The sequence below is a fragment of the Hemiscyllium ocellatum genome, chromosome 47, assembly GCF_020745735.1.
Source record: "Hemiscyllium ocellatum isolate sHemOce1 chromosome 47, sHemOce1.pat.X.cur, whole genome shotgun sequence".
Classification (NCBI taxonomy): Eukaryota; Metazoa; Chordata; class Chondrichthyes; order Orectolobiformes; family Hemiscylliidae; genus Hemiscyllium; species Hemiscyllium ocellatum.
Window position 1 is genome coordinate 7,986,765 of NC_083447.1, and position 25,482 is coordinate 8,012,246.

The 25,482-nt window shown below is 49.8% G+C and overlaps 1 protein-coding gene across 2 annotated transcripts in view; it reads right to left on the reverse strand.

Moving 5' to 3' along the window:
• Positions 1–25,482, reverse strand: part of LOC132836696 (TNF receptor-associated factor 3-like) — a 61,088-nt gene that overhangs the window by 11,000 nt on the left and 24,606 nt on the right. For both annotated transcript variants that reach the window (XM_060856098.1, XM_060856099.1), the window contains exons 5-8: positions 18,452–18,610; positions 16,776–16,853; positions 8,021–8,095; positions 6,242–6,334 (exon numbers count right to left, since the gene is read on the reverse strand). In XM_060856098.1, the coding sequence (XP_060712081.1) occupies positions 6,242–6,334; positions 8,021–8,095; positions 16,776–16,853; positions 18,452–18,610 (405 nt within the window). The remainder of the gene's footprint in view (positions 1–6,241; positions 6,335–8,020; positions 8,096–16,775; positions 16,854–18,451; positions 18,611–25,482) is intronic.

Below are 25,482 nucleotides of genomic sequence, written 5' to 3' on the forward strand. Positions count from 1 at the left end.
CTCACTGCGCCACTTATCCAGACTGGGACCCTTAGATGAATTGGAAGGGAATTCAGTGACAACACCAGATTGAGCTCAGCTTTTCCAGCTCAGAGTAAGAAAGGCCAACGAGTTCAGAACTTGAGCCATAGGAGACTTGAATTGGGCGTGTCAAACTGGTGATTCCTTTTGTATACCCCATATTGAGCCTTCATTACCCCAGCCTCAGAACCCTGTCTGAGCTTTGGGTCACCATTTTAAACGAGAGACACTGGGGAGGGGGCTGAGAACATTTACAAAATAAATCCCAGTAACGTGATGCTCCTCGCCGACTCGGATCCCATTATCTTGGAAAATGAATTCCGGGAGAGAAGTATTGCGGATCACAGAAGCTCTACAGTGTGGAAGCAGGCCATTCGGCCCATTGAGGCCACACTGACCCTCTGAAGAGCGTATCGCACAAACCCACTCCATCCCTGTCACCCTACACTTCTCATGGCCTCACCTGCACATCCCTGGGCACTATGGGACAACTTAGCACGGCCAATCCACCCTAACCTGTACATCCCTGGACACTATGGGACAACTTAGCAAGGCCAATCCACCCTAACCTGCACATCCCTGTGCACTATGGGACAATTTAGCAAGGCCAATCCACCCTAACCAGCACATCCTTGGACACTATGGGACAATTTAGCATGGCCAACCCACCCAAATCAGCACATCCCTGGGCACTATGGGACAATTTAGCACGGCCAATCCAAACTAACCTGCACATCTCTGGACACTATGGGACAATTTAGCACGGCCAATCTTCCCTAACCTGCACATCTCTGGACACTATGGGACAATTTAGCATAGTCAATCCACCCTAACCTGCACATCCCTAAACACTATGGGACAAGTTAGCATGGTCAATCCACCCTAACCTGCACATTCCTGGACTCTACGGGACAATTTAGCATGGTCAATCCACCCTAACATGCACATCTCTGGACGCTATGGGACAATTTAGCATGGTCAATCCACCCTAACCTGCACGTCCCTAAACACTATGGGACAATTTAGCATGGTCAATCCACACAAACATGCGCATCTCTGGACACTGTGGGACAATTTAGCACGGCCAATCCACCATAACCTGCACATCCCTAAACACTATGGGACAAGTTAGCATGGTCAATCCACCCTAACCTGCACATCCCTGGACTCTACGGGACAATTTAGCATGGCCAATCCACCCTAACATGCACATCTCTGGACGCTATGGGACAATTTAGCATGGCCAATCCACCCTAACATGCACATCCCTGGACTCTACGGGACAATTTAGCATGGCCAATCCACCCTAACATGCACGTCCCTAAACACTATGGGACAATTTAGCATGGTCCATCCACACTAACATGCGCATCCCTGGGCACTATGGGACATTTTAGCATGGCCAATTCACTCTAACCTGCACATCCCTGAACACTATGGGACAATTTAGCACGGCCAATCCACCCTAACCTGTACATCCCTGAACACTATGGGACAATTTAGCATGGCCAATCCACCCTAACCTGCACATCCCTGGACACTACGGGACAATTTAGCACGGCCAATCCAAACTAACCTGCATATCCCTTGACACTATGGGACAATTTAGCACGGCCAATCTTCCCTAACCTGCACATCTCTGGACACTATGGGACAATTTAGCATAGTCAATCCACCCTAACCTGCAAATCCCTAAACACTATGGGACAAGTTAGCATGGTCAATCCACCCTAACCTGCACATCCCTGGACTCTACGGGACAATTTAGCATGGCCAATCCACCCTAACATGCACATCTCTGGACGCTATGGGACAATTTAGCATGGCTAATCCACCCTAACATGCACATCCCTGGACTCTACGGGACAATTTAGCATGGCCAATCCACCCTAACATGCACATCTCTGGACGCTATGGGACAATTTAGCATGGTCAATCCACCCTAACCTGCACGTCCCTAAACACTATGGGACAATTTAGCATGGTCAATCCACACTAACATGCGCATCTCTGGACACTGTGGGACAATTTAGCATGGCCAATCCACCATAACATGCACATCCCTAAACACTATGGGACAAGTTAGCATGGTCAATCCACCCTAACCTGCACATCCCTGGACTCTACGGGACAATTTAGCATGGCCAATCCACCCTAACATGCACGTCCCTAAACACTATGGGACAATTTAGCATGGTCAATCCACACTAACATGCGCATCCCTGGGCACTATGGGACATTTTAGCATGGCCAATTCACTCTAACCTGCACATCCCTGAACACTATGGGACAATTTAGCACGGCCAATCCACCCTAACCTGTACATCCCTGAACACTATGGGACAATTTAGCACGGCCAATCCTCCCTAACCTGTACACCTCTGAACACTATGGGACAATTTAGCATGGCCAATCCACCCTAACCTGCACATCCCTGGACACTACGGGACAATTTAGCACGGCCAATCCAAACTAACCTGCATATCCCTTGACACTATGGGACAATTTAGCACGGCCAATCTTCCCTAACCTGCACATCTCTGGACACTATGGGACAATTTAGCATAGTCAATCCACCCTAACCTGCAAATCCCTAAACACTATGGGACAAGTTAGCATGGTCAATCCACCCTAACCTGCACATCCCTGGACTCTACGGGACAATTTAGCATGGCCAATCCACCCTAACATGCACATCTCTGGACGCTATGGGACAATTTAGCATGGCTAATCCACCCTAACATGCACATCCCTGGACTCTACGGGACAATTTAGCATGGCCAATCCACCCTAACATGCACATCTCTGGACGCTATGGGACAATTTAGCATGGTCAATCCACCCTAACCTGCACGTCCCTAAACACTATGGGACAATTTAGCATGGTCAATCCACACTAACATGCGCATCTCTGGACACTGTGGGACAATTTAGCATGGCCAATCCACCATAACCTGCACATCCCTAAACACTATGGGACAAGTTAGCATGGTCAATCCACCCTAACCTGCACATCCCTGGACTCTACGGGACAATTTAGCATGGCCAATCCACCCTAACATGCACATCTCTGGACGCTATGGGACAATTTAGCATGGCCAATCCACCCTAACATGCACATCCCTGGACTCTACGGGACAATTTAGCATGGCCAATCCACCCTAACATGCACGTCCCTAAACACTATGGGACAATTTAGCATGGTCCATCCACACTAACATGCGCATCCCTGGGCACTATGGGACATTTTAGCATGGCCAATTCACTCTAACCTGCACATCCCTGAACACTATGGGACAATTTAGCACGGCCAATCCACCCTAACCTGTACATCCCTGAACACTATGGGACAATTTAGCACGGCCAATCCTCCCTAACCTGTACATCTCTGAACACTATGGGACAATTTAGAATGGCCAATCCACCCTAACCTGCACATCCCTGGGCACTGTGGGACAAATTAGCACGGCCAATCCACCCTAACCTGTACATCTCTGAACACTATGGGACAATTTAGCATGGCCAATCCACCCTAACCTGCACATCCCTGGGCACTGTGGGACAATTTAGCACGGCCAATCCACCCTAACCTGCACATCCCTGGGCACTGTGGGACAATTTAGCACGACCAATCCACCCTAACCTGCACATCCCTGGGCACTATGGGTAATTTAGCACGGCCAATCCACCCTAACCTGCACATCCCTGGGCACTGTGGGACAATTTAGCACGGCCAATCCACCCTAACCTGCACATCCCTGGGCACTATGGGACAATTTAGCACGGCCAATCCACCCTAACCTGCACATCCCTGGGCACTATGGGTAATTTAGCACGGCCAATCCACCCTAACCTACACATCCCTGACACTAGTGCAAGTCAGGTGAATTGGCCATGCTAAGTTCCTCGTAGTGTTAAGTGCTTTAGTCAGGGGTAAATGTAGGGGAATGGGTCTGGGTGAGTTGCTCTTCAGAGGGTCGGTGTGGACTTGTTGGGCCGAAGGGCCTGTTTCCACACTGTAGGGAATCTAATCTAATAAAAAAGAATTCCGTCCTAATCTGCACGCCTTTGGACTATGGGAGGAAACCAGAGCACCCGGAGAAAAGCCACACAGATGCAGAGAGAATGTACAAACTCCACACAGACAGACAGTGCGTGGAATGGAACCCGAGTCCCTGGTCGCTGGGATGCGGCAGTGCTAACCACTGCGCCACCCGTGCTGAAACCAGGGTGAAATCCCTTCAAGGATTTTACGGATGTGAAATTCTCCAGTTGAGTTGTTTCTGGGGTGTGTGTAACTGGAAGCTGTCAATATAGGTTAATTCCCAAGAGAATCCCATCAGGAGTTCAGCATGAACGTCTTTGCCCAGAGAGTGGGGAGAATATGGAGGTCAGTTCCACAGGGAGGTGAAAGGTGTGGGTGTGTTTTGGAGGCCGGATAATCAGATGAGGGAGAAGGGGTCAGAGAGTGTCGATGGACATTGAGGTGAGGAGGAGGCGCGAGTGAAGCTTGAAGATCAGCACGGCCTGGTTTGGGCCGAATGGCCTCTATCTCTATCATACATTGTCCTAGCAGCCCCTCTGTCTGCTTGTCAATGCATCCCTGTTTCCTGCATCTTAACGTCGCTTTCAAATTGCTCCGGGATTCAGGCATTAGGGAAAGGCAGAGTCTGGGAGAGAAGAGGATTCGGGAACAGGCAGGGGTGAGGGTAGGAAGGAGGGAGTTTTGAAAGGGGTTGAGGGCCAGAGGAAGTTATCAGTGAAACTAATGACGGCACCGGGAGACAGAGAACACACCGCATTTATCAATATGCAAATATCTCAAATTCTTGGTAAGAAACAGCGAGGGCAAAGAGGTCATGAGCCAATGAGAGTCTCTCAGATACACATCTCACTGGCCCAGTTCCCAGCCACGGCATGTGAACATTGCAGAACCAAACATCCCTGACCCCATTTACCCCTCAGCTCCCTCTTCATTCATTACCCCCGCCCTCACTACGCCCTCCCTCAACTACCCACTCCCTCACCACACCCTCCCTCACTAAATTGCCCATAGTGTCCAGGGATGTGCAGGTTAGGGTGGATTGGCCGTGCTAAATTGTCCCATAGTGTCCAGGGACGTGCAGGTTAGGGTGGATTGGCCGTGCTAAATTGTCCCATAGTGTCCAGGGACGTGCAGGTTAGGGTGGATTGGCCGTGCTAAATTGTCCCATAGTGTCCAGGGACGTGCAGGTTAGGGTGGATTGGCCGAGCTAAATTGTCCCATAGTGTCCAGGGACGTGCAGGTTAGGGTGGATTGGCCGTGCTAAATTGTCCCATAGTGTCCAGGGATGTGCAGGTTAGGGTGGATTGGCCATGCTAAATTGTCCCATAGTGTCCAGGGATGTGCAGGTTAGGGTGGATTGGCCGTGCTAAGTTGTCCCATAGTGCCCAGGGATGTACAGGTTAGGGTGGATTGGCCATGCTAAATTGCCCCATAGTGCCCAGGGATGTGCAGGTTAGGGTGGATTGGCCATGCTAAATTGTCCCATAGTGCCCAGGGATGTGCAGGTTAGGGTGGATTGGCCGTGCTAAACTGTCCCCATAGTGCCCAGGGATGTGCAGGTAAGGGTGGATTGGCCATGCTAAATTGTCCCATAGTGCCCAGGGATGTGCAGGTTAGGGTGGATTGGCCATGCTAAACTGTCCCCATAGTCCCCAGGGATGTGCAGGTAAGGGTGGATTGACCATACTAAATTGTCCCATAGTGCCCAGGGATGTGCAGGTTAGGGTGGATTGGCCGTGCTAAATTGTCCCATAGTGCCCAGGAATGTGCAGGTAAGGGTGGATTGGCCGTGCTAAATTGTCCCATAGTGCCCAGGGATGTGCAGGTTAGGGTGGACTGGCCGTGCTAAATTGTCCCATAGTGCCCAGGGATGTGCAGGTTAGCCGGGAGAAAAGTGGAGCGACAGGCTTTGGGTGGGATGATCTTCGGAGGGTTGGTGTGGACTCGATGGGCCAACTGGCCTCTTTCTGTACTGTCGGGTTTGTCACGTCTAGGGGCAACCAGGGAGTTTGCTGTCTGGCCTATGAGATGGGGATGACCTTGTGTGTGTATAAGCCTTACACTTGAGGTCACATGACAACGGCAGGCTGAGAAGGACAAAATGGTACACGATTGCATTTCAATCCGGAGTGCGTGTGAATCAGGAATGATGTTGCCCGGCCTGTTATCCTTTACCTTCTCCTCCAGCGCCTTGTTTCTTAGCAGCACCAGCAGCAGGTGCTGCTCCACCGACTGTGTTTCGTGTTCTTTGGCCTTTTGACTTGGTCCCTGTTTGTTTCATGAAAGAAGAACGCATCTTAATGTCATCACGGACGGGCAAGCCTTCCTCTGTCTACGGTTTGTCCCAGGATTCGGGGCCCTGGGTCTAACATCACAGCAGCAGCTGCGGGCCACTCAGCCCATCATGACTGCTCCTGCCGTCAACATAACTCCACTCTAGTTCCCCACACTCTCCCCTCCATCGAGTTCTGACTTAATATTATTCAACGGGTCGAACACGTCGGGTTTTCAGGGGTAGAGAGGACCAAAGATTCACCGGCCTCTGAGGTGAAGACATTTCCCCTCATCTTGGTCCAAAATGGCCGACCGTCACCCTGAGACTGTGACACCCCTCCCCACCCACTTCATTCTAGACCCTCTATCCAGGGGTAACAGCCAATGAGGATCTACCCTGTTGAGACCTCACGGAATTCTGTACATTTCAAGATCAGCCCCAATTCGGTTTAAACTCCGAGGAATATGGTCGTTTCACTCAATGTTGACTCCCACCTGAACCTTACTCTCCGTGAGTGATATACTGCTCTCTTGAATATGAACCATTAACAATGACAACTTCAGTGAACCGCATTCATCAAATTTATTATTCTTTGGGTGATCGTTTACTCCTAACTTCCCAGTTTTCCTCTTTGGGAGAATTTATCTGTCCTATCATGACCGAGGAGCCGGGGAGGGAGGAGTTGGGCTTGATCAGCATTCAGTGCATTCTAGGCCATCAACATCTTCAGCCAGGCCCCTTTACATTTGCAAACAGAACCAGCCCAGTTTCTTCACTTTCCAGGAAGCCTCTGGAGAGTTATCGAGAGCTAGGCACCATGGACAAGGCCATTGGGCCCAACGGGTCAGCGCTGGGGCTTATACCCGGCATGAGACTCCTCCCATTCCAGCCACATCGTTTCAGCATCTCTGCCTGTCCCCTTTTCTCTCCGGTACCCACCTCCTTTCCTTTCTGCAGATATCGGCCTAAACCTCAAAGTCTAAGGAGACAGAGTAGGCCTGAGATGAGGCCTTCACCCAGAGAGTCAGGGAGAGAGCCTGTGGAATTCTCTACCACAGAAAGTGGTTGAAGCCAAAATATTGGATGTTTTCCAGAAGGATTTGGATGTAGCAGTTGGGGCAAAAGGAATCAAACGATGTGGGGGAGCAATGGGAAGGGGCTTTTGAGTTGGATGATCAACCCATGGTCATATCTGTGCTAATGATCCTGAAAACCCACTGCGTGAAGCAATTTTATCTTATTTTCAGACTGGATTTAAGACTAACTCTCTTGCGCTTGTGAACCCTAAATTTGGACTCTTCCACAAGTGGACGCATTCTCTCCAGGTTGACTTATTCAATCCATTCGCAAAATTGGGGTAGTGGGGGGGAGCCCTATGGATTCTGGAATGTTGGTGCTGAGACTTGGAAGAGATTGGGTATTCTACATTTACTTAGGTAGTTTGGACGTCTTTTCAACTGTCTATTCAACGCTCTATGAAAGATGTACACTTTTAGATGCAGAGCAAGGTTCACACAGTTTCATTTCTCTTCTCTCCATAATGCAATTGTTTACATCACTGCTGACGGGATTTGTTATGTACATACTTGAGTACTAACCCTTTACACTACCTGCACTTCCACCACCTCAGTCTGCAATTCCGCTGGTTTGACATGTTGTCTCTTGGAGACGGCACTCACCTTAAACGTACACCCGTAGCTGCTAAACTTGCAACCCCCCTCAGCCTTGAGATACTCTGACATGGCACCTTTGAGCTGGAAATGAGAGAAGAAATAATTGGCTCTCTGTAACTTAACCCGACTTAAAGTCACAAAGTCATAGAGATGTACAGCACGGAAACAGACCCTTCGGTCCAACCCATCCATGCCAACCAGATATCCCAACCCAATCTAGTCCCACTTGCTAACAGTTGGCCCATATCCCTCCAAACCCTTCTATTGATAGCCCATCCAGATGCCTCTTAAATGTTGCAATTGTACCAGCCTCCACCACTTCCTCTGGCAGCTCATTCCATACACACGCCATCCTCTGAGTGAAAACGTTGCCCCGTAGGTCTCTTTTATATCTTTCCCCTCTCACCCTAAACCTATGCCCTCTAGTTCTGGACTCCTCCACTCCAGGGAAAAGACTTTGTCTATTTACCCGATCCATACCACTCATGATTTTATAAACCTCTATAAGGTCACCCCTCAGCCTCCGATGCTCCAGGGAAACAGCCCCAGCCTGTTCAGCCTCTCCCTGTAGCTCAGATCCTCCAACCCTGGCAACATCCTTGTAAATCTTTTCTGAACCCTTTCAAGTTTCACAACATCTTTCCGATAGGAAGGAGACCAGAATTGCACGCAATATTCCAACAGGGGCCTAACCAATGTCCTGTACAGACTTGGAGAGACACCAGTCTTGGCATCACTGCTGAAGAGAGAGGCATGTTATCGATGTTTCTCACGTCACACTCATCAGGACCAATACAAGAATGCCAAACTTTGAGCAGATGCAACAGATTATTCTGCAGGAAAGGAAGGGTGCTGATTGGTTGGGGAGGTGCTTGCTAGAATTGAGACCCATTGCTCTCAAACAAAAGGAAGAGGTTCCGGTCTTGTATCACGTTCCCATGATGTGGAGGTGCCGGTGTTGGACTGGGGTGGACAAAGTCAGAGGTCACATGACACCAGGTTATAATCCAACAGATTTATTTGAAATCACAAGCTTTCTGAGCTCCGCTCTTTCATCAGGTGAAGTCATTGTGATTTCAAATAAACCTATTGCTCTATAACCTGGTGTTGTGTGACTTTTGATCTTGTTCCCTGGAGCTTGGGGAGTCTATAGGATGGCACGGTGGCTCAGTGGCTAGCATTGCTGCCTCACTGCACTAGTAACCCGGGTTCGATTCCATCCTGGGGCGTCCGTCTGTATGGAGTTTGCACCTTCTCCCCGTGTCTGCGTGGGTTTCCTCTGGGTGCTCTGGTTTCCTCCCACAGTCCAAGGATATGCAGGTTAGGGTGAATTGGCCATGCTACATTTCCCACAGTGCCCAGGAATGTGTACGTTCGGGTGGATTGGCCATGGGGAATGCAGGGTGACAGAGATATGGGGAAGAGGGTCTTCACAGGGTCAGTGTAAACCCGTTGTGGGCCGAATGGCCTACTTCCACACTGCAGGGATAACACGAGGAACAGAAGAATCGGGTCCTGATACTTGTCACTCAATCGACTTTGCAAAAACAGATGAGCTGAGTCATTCTCACGTTGCGGTTTGTGTGGGAGTTGCCGTGGATTAGACTAGGCGGGTTAGTCATGGGAAATGCAAGACTATGGGGATAGGGTGGGATGCTCTTTGGAGGATCGGTATGGACTTGATGGGCCGAATGGCCTGCTCCCAGACTGTAGGGATTCTATAGATCCCCATTGTTTTCCCAATGGCAATGTTTTTCTCAATCAGCATCTTTTTTCCCTGTCTTGTAAGTTGTTGGAATCACTGGAAATTTGGCATTCTTGTGTGTGTGTCCTGATAGTGTCCAAGGTCAGAAGCCTTGGCAATTTGTCCCTCTTTGCAGATATCTTTGCAGACAAAATGGGGCGTCCAGACCAAGGCAAGACTAAACATACAAAAGACTGGTTTGGATTTATTTTCACAACCAGGTGGCATCCCAACGTATTTCACAGCTTGTGAAGCCCATAGATTATCTCACACTTGGAAGAGTTTGCTGAGAGTAAATTGGTTGCTTTTTTTGCCCTTTACGTTACAACTGTGACAGCATTTCAAAGCCATTCTTAGGTCTGTCAGACAGAAAGACGTTTGGAGACGCATGGTGGGAAACACAGCAGTCAATCTGCACACGGCCAGCTCCCACACAAACCGCAACATGAGAATGACTCAGCTCATCTGTTTTTGCAAAGTCGATTGAGTGACATGTATCAGGACCCGATTCTTCTGTTCCTCGTGTTATCCCTGCAGTGTGGAAGCAGGCCATTCGGCCCACAACGGGTTTACCCTGACCCTGTGAAGACCCTCTCCCCCCATCTCTGTCACCTTGCATTCCCCATGGCCATTCCACCCAAACGGACACATCCCTGAGCACTGTGGGAAATGTAGCATGGCCAATTCACCCTAACCTGTGCATCCCCTGACACTACGGGCAATTCCCCATGTCTAATCCACCTAACCTGCACCTCTTTGGACTGTGGGAGGGAACTGGAGCACCCGGAGGGAACTCACACAGAAAACAGTGGCCTGAGGGTAGAATCGAACCCAGGTCCCTAGCACCGTGAAGCAGCAGTGCTAACCACTGAGCCACCTTGCCATGGATTCTCGTATCTCTTACGTTTCACCTTAGAGAAGGACAGACAGTTTAATGATGCATCCGAGTGCTCCCCATAAGCACTGCACTGAAATGGCAGCTTTAGTTGTACTCAAGACTGGGAGTGACACTCAGACCCAGAACGAGATCCAGCTGTAAACCTTGGGCCTCAGCTGTCTATCTGACTGGAACTAAACCTCAGGACACAGGCCTGATGTTAGGACTCACAGAAAAAGGGGGGTCATTGACAATGTGGAAAACCTTCCAGAAAAATAAATGTGAGGTTGACGGGAAATTTCAACGCAATGTCCTGGTGGGTCATTCAGGGTGAGGTCATTCAAAGAAGCTAACGCTATCGGGGCAAAAACCAGGCAAGATTTTAGCCAAAGGGCAGAACAGGGAACAGAGGGGCTGAACAGCCTCCTCCTGTTCCCACTTTCAGGGCTCCTGTTCCTCACGGCAAGGTGAAAGACAGAAGCACAGAAGAAGAGAGCGGCCTAGTCTCAGAGGATTCTGAAGGATGTTCTTTCATTCAACTCGAAGGGGAATTCCCGGCAGAATGTCAACACTGTAACGTCTATTACACAGGAGGTTGAAATTGAAACTGAGAAATGAGAAAAGAGCTGTAAGAGTTTCCACAGATGTGCAGTTTTAAATTCTGCTGGGCCTTCAGCTTTGAATCAAAAACCGGTGCTGAAAGAAAATGGCTTCCATTAATGGCCCTGCTACCTGGGCCCACAAAGAGGCCGAAGTTTGTGTCTCCAAATGTCTTTAGATTAGATTAGACTTACAGTGTGGAAACAGGCCCTTCGGCCCAACAAGTCCACACCGACCTGCCGAAGCGAAACCCACCCATACCCCTACATTACCCCTTACCTAACACTACAGGCAATTTAGCGTGGCCAATTCACCTGACCTGCACATCTTTGGACTGTGGGAGGAAACCGGAGCACCCGGAGGAAATTCTGCCTGACACCACAGCGCCTGACAAGCAAGAAATAATTGTGAACTGCTGTCACGGTTTAATGTAAAGAGACAGAGAAAGAAAAACAGCCAACTTGCACATTTGGAGACACAAACTTCGGCCTCTTTCTGGTCTCTGGTAGCAGGGTCAATATTTTCTTTCAGCACAGGTTCTGATTCAAAGCCAAAAACTGAGCGGAATTAAAACTGCACCTTATCACAGTAATCTAGTCATAGCGTCATAGTGATATACGTCACAGAAACAACTCATCCATGCCAACCAGATATCCAAAACTAATCTAGTTCCATTTGGCCCATATCCCTCTAAACCCTTCCTATTCATATATCCATCCAGATACCTTTTAAACACTGTCATTGTACCAGCCTCCACCACATCCTCTGGCAGCTCATTCCATACACGTACCACCCTCTGAGTGAAAAAGTTGCACCTTGGGTCCCTTTTAAACCTTTCCCCTCTCACCCTGAACCTATTCCCTCTAGCTCTGGACTCCCCCACCCCAGGGAAAAGACCTTGTCTATTTACCCTATCCATGTCCCTCATGATTTTATAAACCTCTATAAGGTCACCCTTCAGCCTCCGACACTCCAGGGAAAACAGCCCCAGCCTGTTCAGCCTCTTCCTATAGCTCAAACCCTCCAACCTTGACAACATCCTTGTAAATCTTACCTGACCTCTTTCACGTTTCACAACATCCTTCCTTTGCAGGGAGACTAGAACTGTCCACAATATTCCAACAGTGGCCTAACCAATGTCCTGTACAGCTGCAACATGACCTCCCAACTCCTGTACTCAATACTCTGACTAATAAAGCATACCAAACACCTTCTTCACTATCCTATCCACCTGTGACTCTACTTTCAAGGAGCTATGAGCCTGCACTCCAAGGTCTCTTTGTTCAGCCACACTCCCTAGACCTTACCATTAAGTGTATAAGTCCTGCTAAAATTTGCCTTTCCAAAAGTGCAACACCTCACAGTTATCGAAATTAAACTCCATCTGCCACTCTGGCCACCTTGTCAAGTGTACCTTTTTTAAAAGTCACTCATCGGAAGTGGCTGTCGCTGTCTGGCCCAGGAAATATCACCCCGTCCCTAATTGCCCCCTTGAGAAGGTGGGGGCGACCCACCATCTTGAACCGCTGCAGTCCGTGTGCTGTGGGTTGACCCACAATGCCCTGAGGGAGGGAATTCCAGGATTTTGACAGAAAGGGTGAATCATAGACAGGATATCAAATTGGCTGGTGTTGTGTGTAAATGGGGAGCTCACAGAGTCACTCAGCACAAAACAGAGCCTTCTACCCATCAAGTCTGTGCCAGCCCGTCCTCAGGAATCCCACTAGGCCCGCACCTTGAAAGTTATGACATTTCAAATGTTGCTTTTTCTGTAAGATTGCACTCCCTTGTATTTTGCCTCTCCTATATAAGTGCTTCTTTTCCCACATGCCTCCCTCCCGGGGTGTTGGGGTGGGGGTGGGGGGGGGGGGGGGGGGAGGGGAGGTATGGCAGAGAAGGTGTTATTTTGTCCCAGTTTTTTATTGAAGAGAGGCTTTAAGACGGCTGTCTACTTGGAAAGTCAGAAGGTGAAGCCTTGGGGTTTGTTTTAAAGTTGGAGTAATAGAAGCAGACTGGCTGGGCGTGGTCGAGCGCCCACAGAAACGGGGCCATTAGTTTTAGCTTTCGCTAGTGATCTTGAACGTAGAACATAGAACATTGCTGGGACAGTGTCACACACCCCCAGGACTAGGCCGGGAGTCTCCGGCTCTGTATCCTGTGCTCAACCTGCAAGCATGGAACTCCAGCCCACCCCAGGGGGGGTGGGGGTGTATGATGGTGGGGGTAGGGTTGTATAATGCTGGTGGGGGGGGGGAGGTGGAAGTGATGCCAGTTACATGGCAACTGACGACTTGCCCGGGTGCTCCGATACCTGGTACAGGGCTCACAGTCACAAAGAACGGACAGAACACCAATGGGGAGGGGGAGGATGTTAACTCTAGCAATCCATCTGGTTCGTAGAGGAACAGCACAGAAAAAGGCCATTCGGCCCATTCAGTCTGTGCCGGTGAAAAGCGACCACCGCCTGTGGTGGCCTGGTAGCACTGCTGCCTCACAGCACCAGGGACCCAGGTTCAATCCCACCCTCGGGCGACTGTCTGTGTGGAGTTTGCACATTCTCTCTGTGTCTGCGTGGGGTTGCTCCAGTTTCCTCTCACCGTCCAAAGGGGTACTAGTTGGCGTGGATTGGCCATGGTAAATTGCCCGTAGTGAGCAGGATTAGGTGTGTTAGCCATGGGAAATATAGGGTAGGGAGCTGGGATGCTCTTCAGAGGGTTGCAGTTATGTCCCCCACTCCCTTCCAAGGAAAATAACCCCAAACTCTTGTCATGATTAAAACTCTCCAGCCTAGATAACCCCCTGCTAAATCTCCCTCTGCACTCCTCGCCAGTGCTGTCGCATCCCTCCTATAACTGCACACAATACTCTCGCTGTGGGAGAACCAATGTTTAATACAGGGCAAAGTGTGGACTGGAGATTAGAGTGGTGCTGGAAAAGCACAGCAGGTCAGGCAGCATCTGAAGAGCAGGAAAATCGATGTTTCGGGCAAAAGCCCTTCATCAGGAATTCCTGATGAAGGGCTCCTGCCTGAAATGTTGATTTTCCTGCTCCTCAGATGCTGCCTGACCTGCTGTGCTTTTCCAGCACTACTCTAATCTTGACTCAATGTTTTATACAGTTCTAGCATCTTCTCCCTCCTCTGCACCTCTGCTAATGAAGACAAGTATCACATCTGCCTACTTAACCATTTGATCTACCTGCCCTGCTGTTGTGGAATTTAAGCATTTCAGTGATTTACTCCTCTCCCCTTAACCTTCTCAGAGACAAACATCTATGTCTCACCAACATAGCAAGAGCCATTTACTGCGACAAAGCCATGGTTTGAAGAGGTTATTTTGATCCAGTTTTTTTGAACAGAGACTTTAAGACAGCTGTCTACTTAGAAAGTCAGCAGGTGAAGCCTTGAGGTTTGTTTTAAAGTTGAAACAATAGAAGCAGGCTGGCTGGGTGTGGTCAAGCTCCCACAGAAACAGGACCATTAGTTTTAGCTTTCACCAAGGGATCTTCAAGAGGTTGAAACTATTTTTGTCCCTCCCCTGGTTACAGCTAAAAGCAGGGCATTCCCCTGGCTTGGAGGCTGCTGGAGTCGCATGTGAGACAATCTGTGTCTGAAGTTGCCTTTTTTTTAGATTCGCTCTGAAGAGTAACCCACCTAGACCCATTTCCCTCTGACTAATACACCTAACACTATGGACAATTTAGCAAGGCCAAGTCACCCTGACCTGCACATCTTTGTGACTGTGGGAGGAAACCAGAGTGAAACCCACACAAACACAGAAGAATGTGCAAACTCCACACAGACAGTCACCCGAGGCTGGAATTGAACCTGGGACCCTGATGCTGTGAGGTTGCAGTGCTAACCACTGAGCCACCATGCCAAGGGATGTTACAGTATTGGAACAGTTAGTTAGTATAAGCTACCATATCTATCGTATAGAATCCCTACAGTGTGGAAACAGGCCCTTTGGCCTAACACGTCCACACCCACCCTCTGAAGAGTAACCCGCCCAAACCCGTTCCCCATTACTCTGAATAATGCACCTAATCTACACGTCCCTGAACACTATAGGGCAATCCACCCTAACCTGCACATCTTTGGACTGTGGGAGGAAACCCACACAGACATAGGGAAAAACATACAAACTCCACACAGACAGTTACCCGACGCTGGAATCGAACCCAGGCCCCTGGTGCTGGGAGGCAGCAGTGCTGACCACTGAACCACTGTGCTAGCCCATCATTCTGTTAAGTTTTCCAATAGAATTAGGTCATTCCAATTCCTTCTTTCTTGGTTGTATGTTAATTATAGTGGATAAGACCATAAGACCATAAGACATAGGAGTGGAAGCAAGGCCATTCGGCCCATCGAGTCCACTCCGCCATTCAATCATGGCTGATGGGCATTTCAACTCCACTTACCCGCATTCTCCCCACAATCGACCAATCGAATTGCATCTGGAATGCAACATTTACCTTTAAGGTAAGAAAAGAGTAGGGTCGAGACTACATTCCGAATATATTTTGACTGGGTTTAGCCTGGTCCAAAATGGTATAAATCTGTCATTTACTCAGAATTCTCGGGGGGGGGGAGAGGTGGTGCTGAGGGGGTGGGTGAGTATTTAGAAGGAGTTGCCCACCTATGGGCGTATCTTCAGCAGTGAACACCCCGCTGAATGGACAACCATGTGGTCCCACCCAAGTTCAACATTTCATCGCGCAGAGCCCTCCGTGCAGTGGAACATAGCACAGTGCTTTCAAACATCACAGGGGGTTAGCAGTAACTGGTCTGTTTGAATAGCTAGGCCTCAGCAATACATGGACAGAGATAGTGAGGTGGATGGGTTTAGGGAGGCTGTGCCAGAGACCTATCAAAGGAAGACTTGATCCTCCATCCTCATCTAAGGCTGTTCCTCAGGGGGGAGAGGGTGACTTTCTCTGATGGAGTTTGAGGTGGCGATCAATCCTCAAGACTCAATTTCCAACCTCCGTCACCTGGGGTGAGGGGGCGCGAATGGATGGGGTTGTTTCGGAGGTTGATGTGTCAGATAACTCACCCTCGCCTCGGCATCTTCCTGCCACTGACTCTTGAAGCACAGGATCCCGAATTAACCCCCGGTTTGGGTCACTCACAAGCCAAACTACCCCAGCTTTTCAAATTCATTCACTGAACGAGGGCGGCCCTGGCTAGGCCCAGGATTTATTGCCCCATCCCTAATTGCCCCAGAGGGCAGTTAAGAGTCAACCTCATCGCTGTAGGTCTGGAGTCATGTGTAGGCCCAGACCAGGCAAGGATGGTAAGGTCCTTTAGGGAAGGAATCTGCCATCCTTACCTGGTCAGGCCTACATGTGACTCCAGACCCACAGCGATGGGGTTGACTCTTAACTGCCCTCTGGGGCAATTAGGGATGGGCAATAAATGGTGGCCTAGCCAGGGACACCCTCATTTCGTGAGTGAATTCTTACCTATTGCTTTCTGTAGCTTTGCATTTCTGTCTAAAAACCCACCGAGGTAGCTCTGTAAACTGAGAGGGCTCTCTTACCTCAGTCCTGTGACCACGCGCCCCACAGGGTTTTGAAGAAGCGGCCAGAGAAGAGAGGCACTCACTCTCTTCATGTGCCTAGAGGGGTAAAATTGAATGCCATCAGCTCATAAAGAGGTTCAACGCTTTGCTAAACAAAACTCCAGTTAGGTTGACAATCTACAGAGAGACGAGGCAAAAGTGAGGCCTGCAGATGCTGGAGATTAGAGTCAAGAGGGTGGTGCTGGAAAAGCGCAGCATGAAGGCTTCCTGCCCGAAACGTCGATTCTCCTGCTCCTCGGATGCTGCCTGACCTGCTGTGCTTTTCCAGCACCACACTAATCTTGAATGTACAGGGAGACCCATCCATAATATATCTTGTCCTGTCCCACTCCTCCCATTGTGGAGTCATGGTGATGAAATGGCCCACCAATGGAAACATGGGCAGCACTGTGGTTAGCACTGCTGGCTCCCAGCGCCAGGGACCCGGGTTCGATTCCAGCCTCGGGTGACTGTCTGTGGGGAGTTTGCACGTTCTCCCCGTGTCTGCGTGGGTTTCTTGCGGGTGCTCCAGTTTCCTCCCACAATCCAAAGGTGCATCGGCCATGCTATAGTGCCCAGGGACATGTAGATTGGGTGCATTAATCAGGGGTAAATGTAGAGTAATAAGGTAAGGGAATGGATCTGGGGGAGGGGAATACTCTTCGGAGGGTCGGTGTGGACTTGTTGGGCCAAAGGGCCTGTTTCCACACTGTAGGGATCCTATGATAAAAGATAGGCCATTCAGATTTTTTTTAGATTATTTACAGTGCGGAAACAGGCCCTTCGGCCCAACAAGTCCACACTGACCCACCGAAGCACAACCCACCCAGACCCAGTCCTCTACACTTACCCTATCACCTAACACTACGGGCAATTTAGCATGGCCAATTCACCTAACCTGCACATTTTTGGATTGTGGACACAGGGGAGAACGTGCAAACTCCACACAGTCAGTCGCTTGAGGCGGGAATTGAACCCGGGTCTCTGGCGCTGTGAGGCAGCGGTGCTAACCACTGTGCCGCCCAGCTTCTTGAAGCCTGCTCCATCATTCAGCAGAATCCACCCCCTCAGCCCTGCCTTATCTCTTGATCCCTTTAGTAGAAGGCCCGTGGTGGGGGAGAGGGAATTGTGAAGGTGATGCCAATCAAACGGGTTGCTTTGTTCTGGATATGGAGGTAAGGGGTTGGTAGAGCAGTGGGATGAGAATATTGAGCTCTATGATTGGCCATTGAGTGGCGGAGCATGGCTGGAGGGGCTGAATTGCCGACTCCTGCTTCTATCCTCTATGTTTATGTTTCCATGGGCGGCACGGCGGCTCGGTGGTTAGCACTGCTGCCTCACAGCGCCAGGGACCCGGGTTCAATTCCCGCCTCGGGCGACTGACTGTGTGGAATTTGCATGTTCTCCCCGTGTCTGCGTGGGTTTCCTCCGGGTGCTCCGGTTTCCTCCCACAGTCCAAAGATGTGCAGGTTAGGTGAATTGGCCATGCTAAAGTGTTAGGTAAGGAGTAACTGTAGGGGAATGGGTGGGTCGGTGTGGACTTGTTGGGCCGAAGGGCCTGTTTCCACATTGTAAGTAATCTAATGACTCTGACGTGCCGTCTCAAATGGCCCAAGGAAGCGCCTCAGTTGTACTGAACTGGCAAAGCCCTTTACCTTTAGTTCAGCGACTGTCATCTCCTCCTGACAGTGTCTACACTGCACTGCTTGGTGTTTGCACTTGAACATTAGGTGGTCACTCAGCTCTTGCCGTTGCACCATCTCAGGACAACGTGAGCATTGGATTGTCTGAAAGGGACAGCTGTTCAAATGAGCCTGGGAGGGAAGAGAGCCAAAGAGAAAAAGCACGTGTTAACTGACTGGGGTAGGCTTTTCGGTCCCTCGAGACTGTTATCGCCATTCAATGACAGCTGCGGCCTAACTCCAACAGGCTGCCCTTCGCTTAGCAAAAATAAAATTATCTCACATTTAAAATTAACAACTGATCCAGCATGTTTGGTCACAGAGTCATAGAGATGTACAGCACGGAAACAGACCCTTCGGCCCAACCCGTCCATGCTGACCATAGAGTCATAGAGATGTACAGCACGGAAACAGACCCTTCGGCCCAACCCGTCCATACTGACCATAGAGTCATAGAGATGTACAGCACGGAAACAGACCCTTCGGCCCAACCCGTCCATGCTGACCATAGAGTCATAGAGATGTACAGCACGGAAACAGACCCTTTGGCCCAACCCGTCCATGCTGACCATAGAGTCATAGAGATGTACAGCACGGAAACAGACCCTTCGGCCCAACCCGTCCATACTGACCATAGAGTCATAGAGATGTACAGCACGGAAACAGACCCTTCGGCCCATCCCGTCCATACTGACCATAGAGTCATAGAGATGTACAGCACGGAAACAGACCCTTCGGCCCAATCCGTCCATACTGACCATAGAGTCATAGAGATGTACAGCACGGAAACAGACCCTTCGGCCCAACCCGTCCATACTGACCATAGAGTCATAGAGATGTACAGCACGGAAACAGACCCTTCGGCCCAACCCATCCATGCTGACCATAGAGTCATAGAGATGTACAGCACGGAAACAGACCCTTCGGCCCAACCCGTCCATACTGACCATAGAGTCATAGAGATGTACAGCACGGAAACAGACCCTTCGGCCCAACCCGTCCATGCTGACCATAGAGTCATAGAGATGTACAGCAGGGAAACAGATCCTTCGGCCCAACCCGTCCATGCTGACCATAGAGTCATAGAGATGTACAGCACGGAAACAGACCCTTCGGCCCAACCCGTCCATGCCGACCAGATATCCCAACCCAATCTAGTCCCACCTGCCCAGCACCCGGCCCATGTCCCCCCAAACCCTTCCTGTTCATATACCCATCCAAATGCCTTTTAAATGTTGCAATTGTACCAGCCTCCACCACATCCTCTGGCAGCTCATTCCATACACGCACCACCCTCTGTGTGAAAAAGTTGCCCTTTAGGTCTCTTTTATATCTTTCCCCTCTCACCCTAAACCTATGCCCCTCTAGTTCTGGACTCCCCACCCCAGGGAAAAGACCTTGTCTATTTACCCTATCCATGCCCCTCATGATTTTATAAGCCTCTATAAGGTCACCCCTCAGCCTCCGACGCTCCAGGGAAAACAGCCCTTGTGGAAGAGAGTTCCAAACCTCTCCCATCTTTTGTGTGTAGAAAAGGTTCCGAACATTTCTCCTGAACAGTCTGGCCCTAATTCTCAGACTCTGTCCCAAGTTCTAGAATCCCCAGCCAGTGGAAATAGTTTATCTTTATCTTTCCCATCTTTTCCTGTTGATAATCTTGAAGACCTCAAGCAAATCGCCTCTTAACCTGCTCAACTCAAGAGAAAACAGACCTCATTTGCATAATCTCTCCTCACAGCCCTGAAGGAGAAAGTGAGGATTGCAGATGCTGGAGGTCAGAGTCGAACGTGTGGTGCTGGAAAAGCGCAGCAGGTCAGGCAGCATCCGAGGAGCAGGAGAGTCGAAGGATCGTATCGGGCATAAACACTTCGTCAGGAATCTCATGCCCGGAACGTTGATTCTCCTGCTCCTCGGATGCTGCCCAACCTGCTGTGCTTTTCCAGCAACACTCTCTCAACTCATAACCCTGAAGCCCAGGAAGCCCAGGGAGGGTGGCCTCCCTCCCTCTTTTGTAGAGGGCAGTGCCCAGATTTGCTCACGTTACTCCACATGGGGTCTAACCAGGGTCTTGTCCAGTTAATGTGTATCTTGGCTGTCTCAACCAAACTCAAACCCAGTCAAACTCACCCCTGACTCAAATCCACACAAATCTTACACAAACCCCATCGGTTGTGACATACATTATAAGAGCAGGGAGGTTAACTTGGTGCTGTATAGAACTATCAAGGAGAAAGTGAGGTCTGCAGATGCTGGAGATCAGAGCTGAAAATGTGTTGCTGGAAAAGCGCAGTAGGTCAGGCAGCATCCAAGGAGCAGGAAATTCAACGTTTCGGGCATAAGCCCTTCATCAGGAATGAAGGGCTTATGCCCAAAACCCAAGAAACTCAACCCAAGAAACTCACATGAGCCCTTCCTGATGAAGGGCTTATGCCCAAAACGTCGAATTTCCTGTTCCTTGGTTGCTGCCTGAGCTGCTGCGCTTTTCCAGCAACACATTTTCAGCTGTATAGAACTATGGTGAGGCCATATCTACAGTACTGTATGCAGTTCTGGTTACCACACAATGTGAAAGGTGAGATTGGACTAGAGAGGGTGCAGAGTACGGTGTTGAGTTGACGGCCTAGTGGTACTTTTAATCCAGAGACTATTAATCCAGAGACCCACATACCATCCTGGGGACTTGGGCTCAAGTTCCACAGCAGACGGTGGAATTTAAGTTAAATTTTTTTTAAAAATTCTGGAATCAAGGGTCTAATGATTGTTGAGAAAACTTATCTGGTTCAGTAGGGAAAGGAAACAGCCATCCTTTCCTGGTCTGGCCTACATGTGACTCCAGGCCCACAGTGTTATGGTTGACTCTTACCAGCCCTCTGGGTAACGAGGGATGGTCAAGCCACACTCTCGTCCATGAAAGAATTAAAACAAAAAGTTAATGTTTCGAGTCCAGTGACCCTTCTTCAGAAGAGTTCTGGACTTCAAACGTTAACTCTCTTTCTCTCCACACAGATGCTGCCTGAGTTTCTCCAGCAATTCTCCTGCTCTTTGTTTTATTCACCAGGATGTCGCCTGGGATGGAGCGATGAAGAGAGGTGGGATGAACCTGGGATGTTTCCTACAGAGTAAAGAGGGGACGTGATAGGAGTGCGTAAGATTATGAGGGACATGGACTGGGTGGATAGGAAGCAGCTAATCCCCTCAGTGGAAGGGTCAATAACAAGGGGTGGGGGGGGCATCATTTTAGAGTGAAAACCAGGAGGTTTAGAGAGGATTTGAGGAAAATTGTTTTCACTTGGAGGGTGGGAGAGGGAATGTACTTCCTGAGAGATGGATTGAAGTAGGAAATCTCACAACCTTTACAAACACACTTGAATGAGCACCTGAAATGTCTTATCATTCTAGGCTTTGGGCCTAGTGAGGGAGAGTGGGACTAATGCAGATAGGTCAGTGCAGACTCAGTGGGCTGAAGGGCCTCTTCTGGGCTGTCTGACCCTGTGATCCATTAATGTCACTTAAACTATTCACTGGACAAAGAAGGCCCTGTCAACCACTAATGAGAGACCCATCCAGAGATTAAAACCTCTCCTCATTGACTTAATTGGTAAATGTACTCCCTCAATAACCCCACAAGGGGTAACGTCCAGTCTCTATCCTGAGTCAGAATAAGTTTCAATAAGATCACACTTCCACACAAAACAGAATTCAAGAATCTGACTCAAACCCAACCCAATCTCAATTAAACCAAACCCAACCCAAGAAACTCACTTAAACCCAACCTAATCTCAATTAAACCAAACTCAACACAAGACATTCTCTCAAACCCAACCCACTCTCAATTGAGTCAAACACAACACAAAAAACTCACCCAAACTCAAGGTAATCTCATTAGAAACTAAACAGTAATCATATAACCACTCTGTCAGCATGACTTCATTTGTAAACTTTCAGGACGATATCAACTCATGAGGATAAAAGCAAAATATTGAGAGAAATCTGAAATAAAAACAAGAAGTACTGGAAAAACTCAGCAGGTCTGGCAGCATCTGTGGAGAGAGAAGAAAGCCTCTAGGACTCAGTACAGAAGAACCTCGATTATCTGAGCGAGACCAGTGGGGAGTATTTTGTTCGGATAATTGATTGTTCGGATAACTGATTGTTCAGATAACCGATTGTTTGGATAATGGATGATGTTTTTACAGGACCTTGAGATCCTGTTCAGATAATCTGAAACTCAGGCAATTGACATTCAGATAACTGAGGTTGTTCTGCATTGAGTTCCACAACGTCAGAGTATGACCTTTGACCTCCCTTCTTCGCCCATGCCACTTCTCACCACTCCCCCCACCCCCCCCTTGCCCCCAACGACCCCCATGCTCTGGCTGTGCCTTGTTTGTGTTGTGTTGGGCGGACCCAATCTCTTCCTTTCTCTAATAACATTTACACCTTGCTTACAATTCTATCACACCCTTACTGTTGTTACATCCGCCTTGATCATTAATCCTGGCCACCTTCACAACTGGTTCCCCTCTCCCTTTCCATTGACAGCATAAAAACCATCACTTTCAGGCCCCTTTCGGTTCCAAAGAAGCGTCATACCGCACTGAAACGTTGACTCTGTTCTCGACCACCAGATCAGAGTATTTCTGGTTTGATTATAGCTCACAGAAATCCAGTTATGATTTGACGCGACCTATTGTTAACTTAACCTTGAGTGAGTCCGACATAATGCAGTAAAATCTGCTGACACACCTTTCCAAAAACTGATTTCTTAGCAAAGCTATAGCAGCTAAGGGTGGGTGTGAAATACAGAGCCCAGCCCACTCTGCAGAGAGTCTGTATCAGAAAAGCCCAAGACATGGGAGTGTGTCAGTGAGGGTTTGTAAGACACTTAACAATAATATGAATTGTACTCATGATATGGAGGTGCTAGTGTTGGACTGGGGTGTACAAAGTTAAAAATCACACAACACCAGGTTATAGTCCAACAGGTTTAATTGGAAGCACTAGCTTTCGGAGCGACGCTCCTTCATCAGGTGGTTGTATTGGTGAGTAAGGAGTAAAAAGTGAGGTCTGCAGATGCTGGAGATCAGAGCTGAAAATGTGTTGTTGGTTAAAGCACAGCAGGTCAGGCAGCATCCAAGGAACAGGAAATTTGACGTTTCGGGCCAGAGCCCTTCATCAGGAATGAGGAGAGTGTGTCCAGCAGGCTAAGATAAAAGGTAGGGAGGAGGGACTTGGGGGAGGGGCGATGGAGATGTGATAGGTGGAAGGAGGTCAAGGTGAGGGTGATAGGCCGGAGTGGGGTGGGGGCGGAGAGGTCAGGAAGAGGATTGCAGGTTAGGAGGGCGGTGCTGAGTTGAGGGAACCGACTGAGACAAGGTGGGGGGAGGGGAAATGAGGAAACTGGAGAAATCTGAGTTCATTCCTTGTGGTTGGAGGGTTCCCAGGCGGAAGATGAGGCGCTCCTCCTCCAACCGTCATGTTGTTATGTTCTGGCGATGGAGGAGTCCAAGGACCTGCATGTCTTCGGTGGAGTGGGAGGGAGAGTTAAAGTGTTGAGCCACGGGGTGGTTGGGTTGGTTGGTCCAGGCGTCCCAGAGGTGTTCCCTGAAGCGTTCCGCAAGTAGGCGGCCCATCTCCCCAGTGTAGAGGAGGCCACATCGGGTGCAGCGGATGCAATAGATGATGTGTGTGGAGGTGCAGGTGAATTTGTGGCGGATATGGAAGGATCCCTTGGGGCCTTGGAGAGAAGTGAGGGAGGAGGTGTGGGCGCAAGTTTTACATTTCCTGCAGTTGCAGGGGAAGGTGCCGGGGGTGGAGGTTGGGTTGGTGGGGGGTGTGGACCTGACGAGGGAGTCACGGAGGGAGTGGTCTTTGCGGAACGCTGATAGGGGAGGGGAGGGAAATATATCCCTGGTGGTGGGGTCCGTTTGGAGGTGGCGGAAATGACAGTGAGTAAAGAGTATTTGTGTGTGTTTGAGAGAGAGAGAGAGACAAGACAGAGATAGGGACAGCATGGGTTTGTTTGAAATTGAAGGGGCTTTGAGAGAAAATCTGTGAGAGGAAGTGGTCAAAATAATTACATTGGGTCAGAAAGGTGAGAGAGATTCAGAGAGAGGTGTTAGATGTTGCTAAATAAAGCTGATGTGCTCCTCACGATCCCTCTACCCGGGACCCCAGAGGATACTGACACACTCCCCTGCGCATCTCCAGTAAATACTGACACACTCCCCACCCCCCACAACTCCCCCATAGCGACCCCCCTGTAAATACTGACACACTCCCCCCTCCCCCTGGGGATCACCCTGTAAATACTGACACACTCCCCCCTCCTCCTGGGGACCCACCTGTAAATACTGACACACTCCCCCCTCCCTCGGGGGCCCCCCTGTAAATACTGACACACTCCCCCTTTCCCCGGGGACCCACCTGTAAATACTGACACACTCCCCCTCCCCCCCCCGGGACACCCCTGTAAATACTGACACACAACCCCCTCCCTCGGGGGCCCCCCTGTAAATACTGACACACTCCCCCCTCCCACGGGGGCCCCCCTGTAAATACTGACACACTCCCCCTTTCCCCGGGGACACCCCTGTAAATACTGACACACTCCCCCTCCCCCCCCCCCCCCCCCCCCCGGGACACCCCTGTAAATACTGACACACTCTCCCCTCTCCCTGGGGACCCCCCTGTAAATACTGACACACTGCCCCCTTCCCCCGGAGACACCCCTGTAAATACTGACACACTCCCCCCTCCCCTTCCCCTGGGGACACCCCTGTAAATACTGACACACTCCCCCCTCCCCCCCCCCCCGGGACACCCCTGTAAATACTGACACACACCCCCCTCTCCCCGCGGACCCCCCTGTAAATACTGACACACTTCCCCCTCCCCCCGGGGACCCCCCCTGTAAATACTGACACACTCTCCCCTCCCTCTCCCCCCCCCCCCCCTGTAAATACTGACATATTATCCACACAATTAAGGGAAACGGAAAACCC